This window comes from Pongo abelii, chromosome 11 (assembly GCF_028885655.2).
Source record: "Pongo abelii isolate AG06213 chromosome 11, NHGRI_mPonAbe1-v2.0_pri, whole genome shotgun sequence".
Classification (NCBI taxonomy): Eukaryota; Metazoa; Chordata; class Mammalia; order Primates; family Hominidae; genus Pongo; species Pongo abelii.
In genome coordinates, this window is record NC_071996.2 from 108,456,243 (window position 1) to 108,470,367 (window position 14,125).

The window sequence follows — 14,125 nt, forward strand, 5'->3', positions numbered from 1 at the left end:
TTTGTTTTGTTTTGTTTTGTTTTGTTTTCCTTAACTCTCAGTCTACTGCTTTCTATCATGTCATCTCTTGTTTGAATTATTTCTAATAGAGGATGTTAATCTCTGTTTGGAAACAAGAGCAGCCAGCTACTTTAGGACGCCCTCTTGGAAGTGAGTCCCTGACTCATTCTAAAAACCAGCAGAACAATAATTGTACCCTGCTCAGAACTATCCAAATGCTTAATCTCAACTTGATATTTAACTTCAAGTCTGTACATTAAGAAATAAAGCCCAGAAACTCTTCTGTGCGTGCATCAGGCTGTACCACTTTTGATTACAGGCTGATTTGTCATACGGAGCTCTTCATAGGCCCCTCTGAAGCATAACTTGTAGCTTTGCCTCTTAGTGTACTATGTGGCCATTGACCATAACAGCAAAATATTGCTTCTTAGAGTATTCATGCCAATGTGCCTAAGCACTAGCATGCATTACATGTTCGTGATTTCATTTAGTTTCTGTCTTTCTTCCTGGGCGTTTGCCCCTGACATACGGTGTAATTGCTTCTAGAACTAAAATGTACTAAATACAAACATATACGTCAACTGCTTCTGAAAGAATTATGAGCAGAATGAAGTCATGACGTCCATGAGAATGATTTTCTAAAATTTTGCTTTTGTGGTTGGAATTTAAAGTGAATGTGGTAGTGCTGTTGCTGTTAAGTAAAAAGAAGTATCATCTTTGTTGCAGTTAGAAAAAATACCTTTCCCTAAATCCACATCAAAATTTCCCTAAATCCACATCAAAATTTGCTTTTTATTTTATCCAGGAAGGCACAAATAAAGTCTCAATGATCAGTCTGAAGATGTTAGATATTTTTATGTTCATTTGCTAAACATTTTAAATTCATTTTGAGATCAGTGGTTTTTCTTTGCTTTGCTTTTCATGTACCATATTAACTGAAATTTTTTAGTAAAAATTTTTACATCTATTGATTATACTTCCTTAAGTTGCTTGTTTTGCTACCCTAAAGAATTACTTTAAAAATGTATACATAAATAGAATAGTGTTTTTTTTTAAAGTTAGGTAAGATTTTGTAATAACACACTTGTAGTGAGAATAAAAGTCCCATGGAGTCTGTTGTACCAGTTCTGAATGGTGTTTTTGACTTCAGTATGCTGACTTTGGGAGTGGTATGTCTCCTATTGGAACTTTGAAATAATAAGGTAAAAATTCAAATTTAAAGGAATTTTTGCTAAAGGAAAAATGTCATATATCAGGTAGATTGTTTAGGGGCTGCTAAATAGAGAGAATACATTTAAGACTATCAGTTATTCTCTAGAAAATTAATTAGCCAGGTTTGTGCTTAATAAATGCTCTTGATGATGATGAAATTAAGTGAAAGAAAAATGCCTGACATGGCTAATTGTAAATGTATGCACTCAGAATACGAAATAGACATAATTGAAGTAATTTGATTCCTGTGTGCTTAGGAAATTTGGGATTCTCCTTCTGAAAGATGCAGGATTTCATAATCTGCACTGTTTAGTAATGGGCAAAAGAAAGAATTTGGACTAATACAAGCAATCATGATATTTTTAAATGACTAAACTCTAAACTTTTGGAGAGAAAATGCACAGCTCTAGAATATCCAGAAACATGACGCTTGATCCTGAATCTCCATGTCTCATTGTCATGTGGGACATTTAACAGCATCCAAACTACTTAACTCCAGTAGGAGCTCCCAGCGTGACTAATTTCCACCCCCCATCTCTGCCGGTATCTATAAATCATGTGATAGATCTGTAATTAATGAATTCAAAGGAAGATAAAAGGGACAGCTTCTTAAGGAAAACTAATGTTAAATGATTTCTTCAACTGGCCATTTTTCTTAAAATTTATAATGTTTTCTACTGGTGGGAGAACCTTGAGGATCCTTACTGGTAGTTAGTGACTTCTAAGCTTTTACCTCTGGCAAAAGGACCAGATAATGTGAGTATGTCAAAGTGCTATTGAAAATCCTCAAATGTAAGAAGCCAAACACTAACATTTTATTTCTAACCACAAAGACGTGATACATTTTAAGGACTTTAAAAGCAGGAACTTTGCCTGGAAATATACATAAATTCATAATCACTATATATCCAATAAGAATTTGACCTTAAAAAGGAAGTTATTAATTTAAGCACAGGAAAAATACATTTTAGCTAATTTTCTGTTTTAAAAAAATCTGAAAATGTTAGCATATGTTAATTCATATAGTCAGGCTTATTTATGAATTTTCTACAGTAGTAACTACTTTATTAAAATGTAATATAACATTACTTTTAAAATCTCAAAGTAGCTGGCACAGTAATGGGCACTTGTATTTTCAACTAAGCAGGAGGATCACTTGAGCTCGGGAGTTCCAGACTGTAATGTAGTATAATCGTGCCTGTGAATAGTCACTGTGCTCTAGCCTGGGCAACACAGCGAGACCCCATCTCTTTTTTAAAAAAATCCCATAATTCCAGCATCTATCATTGTTTTTTCTTGCTGATCTTTATCACTTTTGCATTTTTATTTCATGAATGGAAATGCAAACAGGAAATAAATTTACATGTACACTATAATGAATAAAATTTTGGAATGCTACAACATTTTGATGTGTATTTTGGACTCCATGATTGTCTCAGTGGGCTTGAAAAAAATTTAAGAGTTGATATTCCTAATGAAAAAGGAAATTATAATCTACAAAAGTTGATATAGCTTGGTAATGATGCTTTGGCTCTGAAAATAATAACTTTCCCCTGAAAAGCTATATTCGTCTTCATTATGGGTACCTATAGGCCATATATGTGTACACACACACACACACACACACACACACACGTAAGACCAGTCACTAGGAAAATGGACACAAACCAGAATGCTCAAATAAAACTCTGACCACAGTATGAACTCTGCATACATATACACACATGTTTTTGTTCTAGCATTCTGGTTGTACCCATTTTTATAGTGATTGGTTTTAAGCAATCTCAGTAAAAGCAAGTGCCAAGTGCATAAAAACCACCACCAAGAAGTAAATCAATAAGATAAGTATGTTGAAATGGCTTCCGAAATTCTAACCTAGTTAGGCATTCATGCAAATTATTCTTAATTCATATATGATATATATGGTTTAACAAGCTTCTTTTTAATCTGGTTTTCTGGGCTAAAGTAAGTTAAGAGCAGAAAATCAGGAAGGAGAGAGGAAAGGACAGAGAAGAAACTGGAATGACAGGAAAGAAAAAAGTATAAAACAAGCACAGAATGTTATTACTATTTAGTACACCAGAGAATATTTCTGATGCTTTGAAGTCAGTATTCCTCAAACTTTCTTGCAGAAGAAATTATAAGATTCAATGTGGCCGTAGTAAAGGCCATAAGTTGCAGTATATCTGTTTATGCCCCATATTTTTCCAGAATGATTTTAAAATGAAAAGATTTATAATACATTTGAAAGCATTATTTCAGAATGGTTTATGCATATGTTAATTCCTATAGTCAGGCTTATTACAATAAGCCTGACCAACATGGTGAAACCCCGTCTCTACTACAAATACAAAAACTAGCCGGGCGTGATGGTACACACCTGTAATCCCAGCTACCTGGGAGGCTGAGGCAGGAGAATTGCTTGAACCAGGGAGGCGGAGGTTGCAATGAGCTGAGATCACACCACTGCACTCCAGCCTGAGTGACAAAAGCGAGAGACTCTGTCTCAAAATAAATAAATAAATAAATAAAAGCTTCATATGCCCACAGGTGATTTGCTGCTGGGACTTCATTGGTTTGTTACATAGAAATGGAGTGAGGTTCTTAAGACAATAACTGAATTACATAAATTTAAATTTTACAATGTCTGAACAAGTAGAGATAGGGCCAGTATACAGAATGTAATCAAGCTTTTTTTTTTTTTTAAAGAATTCTGAAGGTTCTCTGAATATGCCCTGGCATATTCAAGACAGCTTAGGTTCGTGAATCTCTCATAGTTACAATTTGTAGATGAAACTTAACACCAGGACCAAAATACCTGACTGACTTAATTTAGCAAGTACTTCTTGAACATTTAGAGTGAGTTAGGCAACAGTATATAGTGGACTAGACACAGCATACTTAAAATTACCCATTCTATAATCTAGGAAGGTAGTAACAGTACATTAAATATATAAACAACACTAATATGATAAGAGCTATGATAGGCAAATGTGAGAAGTATCGTGGGTGTTGAGATGATGGAGCATTTAATTCTGTCTGGGGAGAAAACTATGAAAGGAAGGCAATTGCTGAGGCTTGCTTGGGGTGAGGGGTAAGTAGACTTTGAAGAGGTGAGCAGGAATGCAAAGGGCATTTTGGGCAGAAGAAACAATATGGGCAAAGTCACCAAGGTATGTACAGCAGAATACAGTCCGTTGTGCCTGGAAAATAGAGGTCTTATTTGGGAAGAATGGACCTCTTCACGTAAGCTGAAATGATGTGAAACATGTACTAACTTTTTTGTTTTAACAACTGTACTTTAAAAATCTTGATTCATTCTTGCCCTTCCATTGCAATTGTTTTTAAATGAAGGTAAATGATTTCAATCTGGAATACAAGGTTCTTTTCTTAGTTTAGGATTTTGGGTTTTTTGGGGGGTTTGATTTGTTTTTCCAAAAAATGCAGTAGACAGATGTTGTCATAGAGTGATTGTAGGGCCCTAAGAAGGATTCGTTGAGGATAATTCTCTCCCTCAATCAGGTGCCATCTTGCCTGGGGTCCAGCCCTATTCCAAGGAACATCTGCTCTGCAACCTGAAGTCAAGCTTTGGGGTTTGGGACCTGGGTGTTGATAATATCCCAGGAGGCCGTACCAAGGGCCCTGTTAAAAGCATGCAGAGGCAGAAGCCAACATCTGGTCATGATTAATCCTCTCAACACCCTGGACTAATGTGGACTGGCCTTGGGCCACAGCCAGCTACCCCTGGGAAAGCCAGCCCACTTTCTCATGCTTCTCTCATATTCTTCAGTGGCTAGTTCAGTTCTTTGCCTTGGCTTTCTTACTTTTCCTCCATATTCATTAGAATTTTAGAGGTAACAGGGCAGTTGGGGAGGGTTTAACAAAAAATTTGCCAAGCCAGGTGGATTAAGCCACACAGCATTGCCAGTAATCACGGCAGAGGAAGTACCCAGGCACCAGTGAATATACCACAGGGGATGAACTACAAGGTCATTGGACCCCCCAGCAATCATAAATATGCTTTAGAGGACACATGGAGTAGCCTACAGCATACATAACGACCCCTCACTCCAAAGAATTATCTGGCCTAAATGTACAATTGTGGAAAGACCCTGGTGTAAATATTTGTTTTTTAAAAATGAGTATCTGCAGCTTTTATTAGATTCTCAAAGGAGTCTAAGAGCCCATAAAGGCTAAGAATCTCTAGCAGATTGTTTGAAAACATGGGCTGCAGAGTGACCCAGACCTAGTTCACATCTGCTTTTAGAAACATGACTTGTAACAATTCATTTAACCTCTCTGACTGCAATTTCTTCTTTTATAAAATGGGGGCAGCAATCTCAAGTATACAGGGTTTCTATAAGGAGTAAATTGTCTGCTAAATGTAAAGGGTTTAGCATGATGCACAGAGTAGAAACTCTTTATCATTAATATAGTGCCTTTAATAATCTCTAGAAGTCTGAATTTAGAAGCAGTGTAGCATAAAGGATTCATGTCATTAACCTTAAAGATGAGGAGACCTGGCTATGACCATACCCTTTGACAAGTCACTTAATTTCTCTGAGCCTTCATCTTTACATCTCCTAAATAGCAGAGAGTAGCATTTATATCACAGGGTTGCTGTAAGAAATGAATGGGCAAATATATGCAAAAGACTTGCTCAAGGACTAGCCTACATTAGGTGTTCAGTAAAAGGGAGATGTCATACTCAAAGGTCTTGTCTCCTGGTCCTCTGTGCGTCCTACTGTGATAGGACCAGCTAAAGCTGATGAGATTGAAACCATGCCAGGACATGGAGAAGACCTAACCTCATACCAGGTTTTTTCATTCTAAAGTGCACTGAAGAAGTTACATTTTGTCTTTACTCTGTCCTCCTGATTCTTTTTAATATGTTTTCCTTCCCTTTGGGAATTTCCTTTACTCCTTTCTAGCTTGAGGATGGAGTTGGTTATGGGGGGATGCCAGAAGCGGGGAACGTAATTGAAGTATTTTTGCTTAGGAGTCCGATGGGCGTAATATAGGGAGAAAAAGGAGTGAGAGAGAGAGAGAGAAAGTGTGTGTGTGTGTGTGTGTGTGTGTGTGTGATAGAGAATATTGCAAGCATAACCCAGATGAAATAAATATCCTAGAATTACCAAGTAACATCCTTGAATATTTGAATTCATTTATGTAAAGTCAATCAAAAGTTAATATTCTCATGCCTAAATATTTACTAGAATATAATATTAATTTTAAAAACCATAAAAAGCTAATTTTCTTTGTCCAAATTATTCCAAAGCAAATGGGACATACATAATTTTGAGAGAGATTTGATGAGTTTTTGAATAATGAGCTCCTCATTGAATCAACTTCATTTCAGGTCAAGACTGGACATAGACGTGCATGTATGGATGTTAGCTAAGTAGGTACACAGCTTTTTTTTTTTTTTTTTTTTTTTCTCCTCTGGGTTGCTCTGCCATGCCCCTGCACAGTTTCCTGTCTCCATATCTTCTGTTGTGTGTCTTGATTTTATATTGTCTTCCCTTCCAGGAGACATCTGGTAGCACATTGTCCTCTCTGGTTCTGAAAGTCTTTTTTTTCTTGAAGCATTACCCCTTTAGGGACTTGTCATTGTCATCTATGTAGAATACAGAATGGTTTGGTGAATAGGGACGCTGTGGAATTCAGAACTTGGGCTATTCTGTTCCAATTCTGACCTTAACTAGCTGAACAAGTCTAATATCTGTGGAAGTGCCTTTTCCTAATAGGTGTTCGATAAATGGTTTCTCATCCTCTCTGGGCATCACATTATTCATCTGTAAACGGAAGAGGTTGGACAAGATGACCTCTAAGGACCCTTCCAGCTCTAAATTCAGTGATTATATTCTAAATGTTAGGACAACATGGTGCTTACTGGCATCACCATTAATGAAATTACACATCATTTATCTTATAAAGAAAAAGCACACACCAATAACAACAGACCAGCCAAGCCTGGCAGTGAGAGTGTGTGGATTTTTATTGCACCCACAACTCTCTGGTGATGCTTGTGATGAATGTGAATGTCTTTGAAAAAAAATTTCAGCTGCCATGAGGTGACCTGAACTGTCTTTTTGTTTGGGACTTGGTTACAGGAAACATGCCCTACTTCAGTGTCATTCTGCATGCTTGAGATTTAGAATGTAACTGAAAATAAAAAAAAAATAAAAATAAAAATTTGTGCTTAATAACTGTTGATAGATTTTACCAAAAAAGTGTTCTCCTATCTTCTTGTCTGTTGTCTACCTCTTCACTCTGACGTTGTCTCATACTTCACAGAAAAGGTTCGCAAGAGATTACCAGGTGGGATCTCACTCATGTTTCCTTCCCTCCATCTCTAGAGGTTCCCATAAAGCTTCCATCTTTATCTTGTTTCTTCCTGTCGTAGCAGATGAGGTGTCCTGCCAAGACAAAGCACTGCAAAATCTCAACATTTCCTGTTAACCTCATTTCCTGTTAACAGGACTAGGACCAGGAACTGGATTCAACTCTTCTGCTTCCTCCTCCTCTTTAAAAACCACACATCAGTCTCCAGTCATCCTAAAATGATTTTTAGTAACAAGATTCAGCCCAGTAGTTCTCCTTTCTTATATGACAATAGAGCAGAAATATTTCTCCAATTGTATCTCACATCCCATAACGAAACCATTCAGGGTGTTTTTGTTGTTTCCCCCACCCTTTTTTTTTTTTTTTTGGAGATGGAGTTTCGCTATTGTTGCCCAGGTTGGAGTGCAGTGGCGCCATCTTGCCTCACTGTAACCTCTGCTGCCTCCCCGGTTCAAGCGATTCTCCTTCCTCGGCCTCCCGAGTATCTGGGATTACAGGTATGCACCACCGCGCCTGGCTAATTTTATATTTTAAGTAGAGACGGGGTTTCTCCATGTTGGTCAGACTGGTCTCGAACTCCTGACCTCAGGGGATCCACCCACCTCGGCCTCCCAGAGTTCTGGGGTTACAGGTGTGAGCCACCGCGCCCAGCCTGTCATATCCCATTTCATGTAGCCTTGTGCTTTTTTGTGCCTCATTCAAAATTGGATAACAGAAATGAAGAGATTTCTTTCTTGTTTGGCCTTTCCTGTAAATCTCATTTCCAGACTTGCTTCAAATTAGGGTAAAGGTTAAGTGAAATGGGAAAACAAGAGGAAGGCAGGGGACATTAAGCTCTGAGGAGGCAGTCCACTTAAACGGTTTACATCTCTGACTTGACGCCTTTGTCTATTGATCCCATTACCCTGCCATCTCCATTTCTTCCCCGAGTGGGTGTGTCCTCCTATGGGCGGCCCCTGCAATCCCACGTGACTAACACCCTCTCCAGCAGGCAGCGTGGGCAGTGTGTCTTCACCAGGGCATTGGCTCTGGGGAACAGCAGCTCTCACCACGCCCTCCCTTTCCTCCGCTATCAGCAGAGGGACTTCCTCGGGCCATCTGCTACTGCATTAGTCCAAGTTTAACGATCTGTCCGCACAGTTTCCCTCCCAAAGCTGTCTGGTTGGTTTCTATTGTTCATTGTGTGTGTCTGGCTATCTCATTTCTTTTCTTTTTTTCTTTTACGTTTTTTTTTTCTTTTACGTTTCATTCTGTTAATTTGACCACAAATCCCAGATACTTCTCACCACGAGAACTCTTTAATATTTTCCTTTCCCTATTTTCGTGTTGTGCAGTTGTAGTCTAGAGACAAGAAACAAAGGGAATTGTCATGGAAGAACTAAAGAGTCAAGATTCATGGAAACCTTTGACTCGCTTTCGTGGCCTGGAACAAGTTACATTTTGTGCCTCAGTTTCTTTTTCTGTAAAATGTTTCTGAAAATATAAATCTTAAATTCTTAGGTTCTGTGAGAATCACTAAAGGTAATTTATGGAAGAATTCTCTGTGAGGGTAAACTGTTACATGCCTGCTGTTAATTCTGTTGACTTTATTAGCAGCAGCAGCAGCAGCAGCATGATAACATTCGTAATCACAGCTGTGCCTCATAGCAAGAACTTTCTACCTGAGTGTAGAATAAGTAGAGAGCATGTTCCCCGAGTCTGACTGTCAACATTTCAAGCGTCTTTGCTCCCGGGCTGCCTTTGGGGAAATGCACTGTGGTCCCTTCAAGTTCTTTTCTAGGCAGAGCAGGCATCCCAGTGTGTCAGCCACTGATGTAGGCCTCTGCTTATGAGGGACTTCTGGCTGGAGATGGTCAGTGCCTCATTCACTCAGAAGTGAAGGAGACCACAGTCTGGGCTGAGTATTCATATGCCGAAGTTCTTTGTGCTTTGTAGTAAGTGGTATTTCTTCCTGAAGATGCTGGTTGAAAGTACTCATTCATCAGAGCCTCTTCAAAAAACCTTGACAATTCTTTTTGTCAGGCTTTTCCACCAGAAGATATCAGGGCAAATTGGCCCTTTTCTACACACCTCTGCGTTCTTTGGCAGACGAGCAACTTTGTGGTTGTGTTAGATAAAATTATGTGGTTTTTTTTTTTTTTTAGTACTGTTCAATAGAGCTAGCAATGATATCAGGAGATACATTACTGCTGTCAAGCACACAGCATTTATGCATGATGCCTCTCTGTGCCTGAAAAGGCAAATTCTCCTTTCAAGAGTTGTGACTACCTCCTTTGGTTTCCAAACCCCCTTCTCTTGAGTCAACAACATGGTCTCTGCCAGAGCAAATGGCAGAATCAGATCAGATTAGCATGCTTGCCAAAGATTTAGGTAAGAGGCATTATACAAATGTCTAAATTATTGCAGCTCAGGACTCTAAGATTTCTAAAAAATACTTTCACACAATTCATTATCACTGGTATTTGCGACTATTTGATAAGCTCCAGAGCCTTTTTCTGCCATGGAAAATAAATCACTTCTAACAGCTAGGTTGTTTTTTTTTTCTTTCTTTCATTTTTAAACTTGAACTTTTCCCCAAAACGCCACATGTCATCACCATACGTTTCTCTGTTGAATACTGTTTTTCTTTCTTCTGCCTTAGGATGGTCGTCTGCGAATGAATGACCAGCTGATTGCAGTTAATGGGGAATCTCTTTTGGGAAAGTCCAACCATGAAGCTATGGAAACACTTAGGCGGTCAATGTCCATGGAGGGAAACATCCGAGGGATGATCCAGTTGGTGATTCTGAGGAGGCCAGAGAGACCAGTGGAGGTGATGGAAATCTTGATTCTCCTCAGCACGTTGCCCAAATTGCCACCAGAATATGCAGACTTCCATTCCTAGTATGGCAGCTAGATTCATATTGAGAAAATATGCCCCAGAAGGGCTTTGATGGATTTATGTGGGGAACAGGTGGTTGTATATTTTAGGTATAATAGAAAGGTGTAAAAATGTGCATATAAAGTAAGTCATTTATCAGATGTAACAGGTCTGTAATTTCTAGTTTTTTCCCCCAGAAATTCCAAGAGCTCTGAACTTGTTCATAAACATCTTTATATATTTTTTTGGTTGATATGCTAGCAGTGTCCATACCTTAGAAAGTGTCTAATCACATGTGTACAATGTTTAATGTGGAGATCATTATAATGCAGTCAGCTCTCTGTATTCTCTTCCATAATCTGCATATAAAGAATACAGACCTGAGACTTAACTAATTTAACATTTGCTTTATTAAACAAACTGTTTGCTTGTGTTATTAAATAAATGGGAATCTTGTTTTTTGAAATCTTTTATTATATTTTATAAGTTTTTTAAAATATCAAGAATATTTTCACTTACACATGGAGTCTAAGTGTATGATAGCTTTAATAATAATATTCCTAACATTATACATATAAACATAAAAATACCTAAAACATTATTTTCTCTTATATGAAGAATAATTATTAAATGCTCATAAAATAATTTTAGAAAAAGGTAAGAAGAAAAAGTTAATAGCACTAAAGTTAAGAAAAACATCAGCAAATCACACATTTTATCATATCAGGATATTCTCTAAGGCCAAATTGTGTTTGTGTAATAAAATAATATACAAAATTTAAAAAACTATTAAAAAAGCTAATATAAAATACTAGTTTTAATAAAGAGTTCAGCTTAAAAATTGAAAAATGAAAGCTTTATCAAGTTAATCAAGAGTTAATGGTAGTGGGGCTCATTGTAGTTAAAAGCTTCAGCTCTGGAGTTTCAAATTGCTTGGGTTTCAATCCTAGATTTGCTGTTTCCTGGCTATGTAAGTACATACATAATTTAGTGCTCGGTATTCATAGATGACAGATATTGCTGTCTGTTTTATACCTTAATGTGTCCTTGGTTTCCACATGTAGTAGATGCTTGATAAATATTGAGTGAATGAAAATGTCATATCTGAAACTTACTTCATTTCAGAGAGTAAACTTGAGTAGTAAAGTTATATGCTCTTATCTTTATTCTATTATCAGCTACTGGCAAGGAGTAACTATACCTTTTATACTCTCCTTTATATAAGCTCGTAGATGTTAAATAAATTTAAATTGGCCAGTTACTGGAGACTAAATATAATGAACTTATTTTCAACATCTGTGTCTGCTTAAGTGACAGTGTTCCATAAATATTTAATGGGCTTTACTTATGTACCTAGTTATAACACCCTTATCTGCCACTTCCTGCCCTGAGAGAATTGGCCCCATCTGGTTTAGGATAGTTCTTACTCTAGAGCCCTAGGACTCCATGGAACCCGTTTATTGGAGAGAGTTGAAAGGATGGACGGCGAACGCCTGAGTCATCCCTTCTGTGCATCTGCATATCAGATCTCCCTTAAGACTTTTTAAACAAAGATACCTCAACTAATAGAAGAGTCTGGAAGAAACTGCTGTAGCATAACATACCTGTGCAGATAGCAAAAGTTAAAAAAGAAATGACTATGGTTCTAAAAGAGTAGATGACAGCAGATAGGCGTTATATATTTTGGCTCATCGAGTTGGCACACTTTACTATTTGCATTCCCCTTTACTGCAGGTATTTTCATTTTAATTCTCACACTCTGGGGTAGATTGGCGTTATTCCATCAGAAGAAAGTATGAAACTCTCATTTGTTGCCCGCCATCAGAAGTGCCATGTTAATGTAGATCACCAAGGAATTGATCAAGAATAAGAACTGGGTCAAAAAGCAATTTCTATGAGGACATTTAAACAAGATCCATTTTTAGTTTCCCTAATATTTACACGCTTTCCATGGGGAATGAGCAGGCACTTGACTCTCGGCTACTGAGCATCTCTGCAGTACCCATGAAGATTAAAGAGCATTATTTCTTATAAATACAGAAGACTAATGTACAGTTTATCTTTATTAAATTGAAAAAAATTGCAACTATTTGATCTTCAAATCCATGTTTCCCTGTGTCAGTGCATATTTTGTGTGCTCATGTTTTTGCTGTATTCTCTGGTGGAGCAGCACTTGCCCTCCAGTACAATAAAAAGCATCCATAACCTAGAAAAAGGTCTCAGCACTGTTGATATATTCAGGCAAATCAATTAGTTAGATTTGCCAGGAATACCAAAATGGTTGCTTGAACATTATATTGATATCTCAAAAATTGAAGAAGCTACTTAAGAAAAGTCAAAATATATAGTTGTTGGGATTTTTCCCGCATTACCCAGATGTACAAGATATGTAAACAGTTTTGATGAGGACCTTGTGAAGAATACATAATGAGCCCTTGATTGAATCAACATCGTTTTAAACAGAAACATATTTTTCAAAGGATGAGCTTGAGGTTCAATTGTAATTCTATTTGAGCCTAGAGACTTGGTATTAAAAAATGGGTTATGACCTGATTTTGTTTTTCCTTTCCCCAAAACATTTCCCTCCCTGCTGCCAGCTCATCGTGGCAAAAGCAGAATATGTTTAAAAATCCATTATATTTTTTATTGGCTGGGACACTAATGGAGGGCTCTGCGATGGCTCTATTTTACAGGCTGAATACTTTAATTAGGCTGGTTACTGATCAGTTGTTGGGGTATCGATTGTGTCATTTATCAAAGAGCTGGGGAAGCAGAAAAAAATTTTTTGTTCTTGTTGTTATTGTTAAATCAAAGCACAAGGCTGAGCAAAGCAAGCCCTAGCTCTCTTTCCTGCTGCAGCTCCAGCTTTAATTTAGGACTAGCTTGCCTCCTATACCAGGCTCAGTTTGACTAGCAGTTCAGAAGAAAGGGTAATACACTGGGTGTGGGAACAAGTGTTACAAGCCTTGACAAAAAGCTAAAGGACCTTCAGCAGCTGAAAACATTTTAATTGTTAAGAATGCAAAAATGGAATGTTTTAGATATTTTGTGTGACTAGCTCGACACTGAATTTTTATAACCAAAGAGGAAAATATAAATCCAATGCTTCGTTTTTAGCCAAATGCTATTCTCAGAAGAGCTCTGGGAATCAGATGGGTGCTGCTGTTTGTGGTACATTCTTCTCACAAATGGTCAAGGGAACAGCCATGAGATGGCTTCCAAATCATTTACCTCCTTAAAATCTGTTATTGAGACAAATAATACGAACAAGAGCAAACCCCAATTCTCTTTGCTCCAACTTTTTGAAAAAAAAAAATAGTTAAGAGTTCTCTATAATCAGCCTCCTCCAATAATTCCTTCTTCAGCACCTGTGGAAGATGGATCGTAGGGGTCTTATTCTGGATACAGCAGTTTTCAGAAAACTGTGAATGTGCTTACAGACTGTAAAAATCAAAATAGGAAGGGGAAATATAGGGGGGGAAACCCTCAGGAGAACTGCTGTCTGGCGTTGTCACAGCGGTTTGATTTAGCTCCTGGCCAAAGACCTAGTATCTGCACAGAGACACACTGGTGGCATTTCAGAGGCGAACCTGCTTGAATTCTGACTTGTCCTAGAGCATATGCACTTAGGCGCAGAGAGAGAGAGGAACCAGCTGGTTGGCAGAGAAACACCCTTGGCATGAACTGTATTCTTGTGTTGACACTGCC

At 37.8% G+C, this 14,125-nt stretch overlaps 1 protein-coding gene across 11 annotated transcripts in view; it reads left to right on the top strand.

Annotated features, from left to right (window-relative positions):
* The window catches only part of PARD3B (par-3 family cell polarity regulator beta), a 1,076,689-nt gene that overhangs the window by 611,058 nt on the left and 451,506 nt on the right, over positions 1-14,125 (top strand). For all 11 annotated transcript variants that reach the window (XM_024243295.3, XM_024243296.3, XM_024243297.3 and 8 more), the window contains one exon: positions 10,199-10,369. In XM_024243295.3, the coding sequence (XP_024099063.2) occupies positions 10,199-10,369 (171 nt within the window). The remainder of the gene's footprint in view (positions 1-10,198; positions 10,370-14,125) is intronic.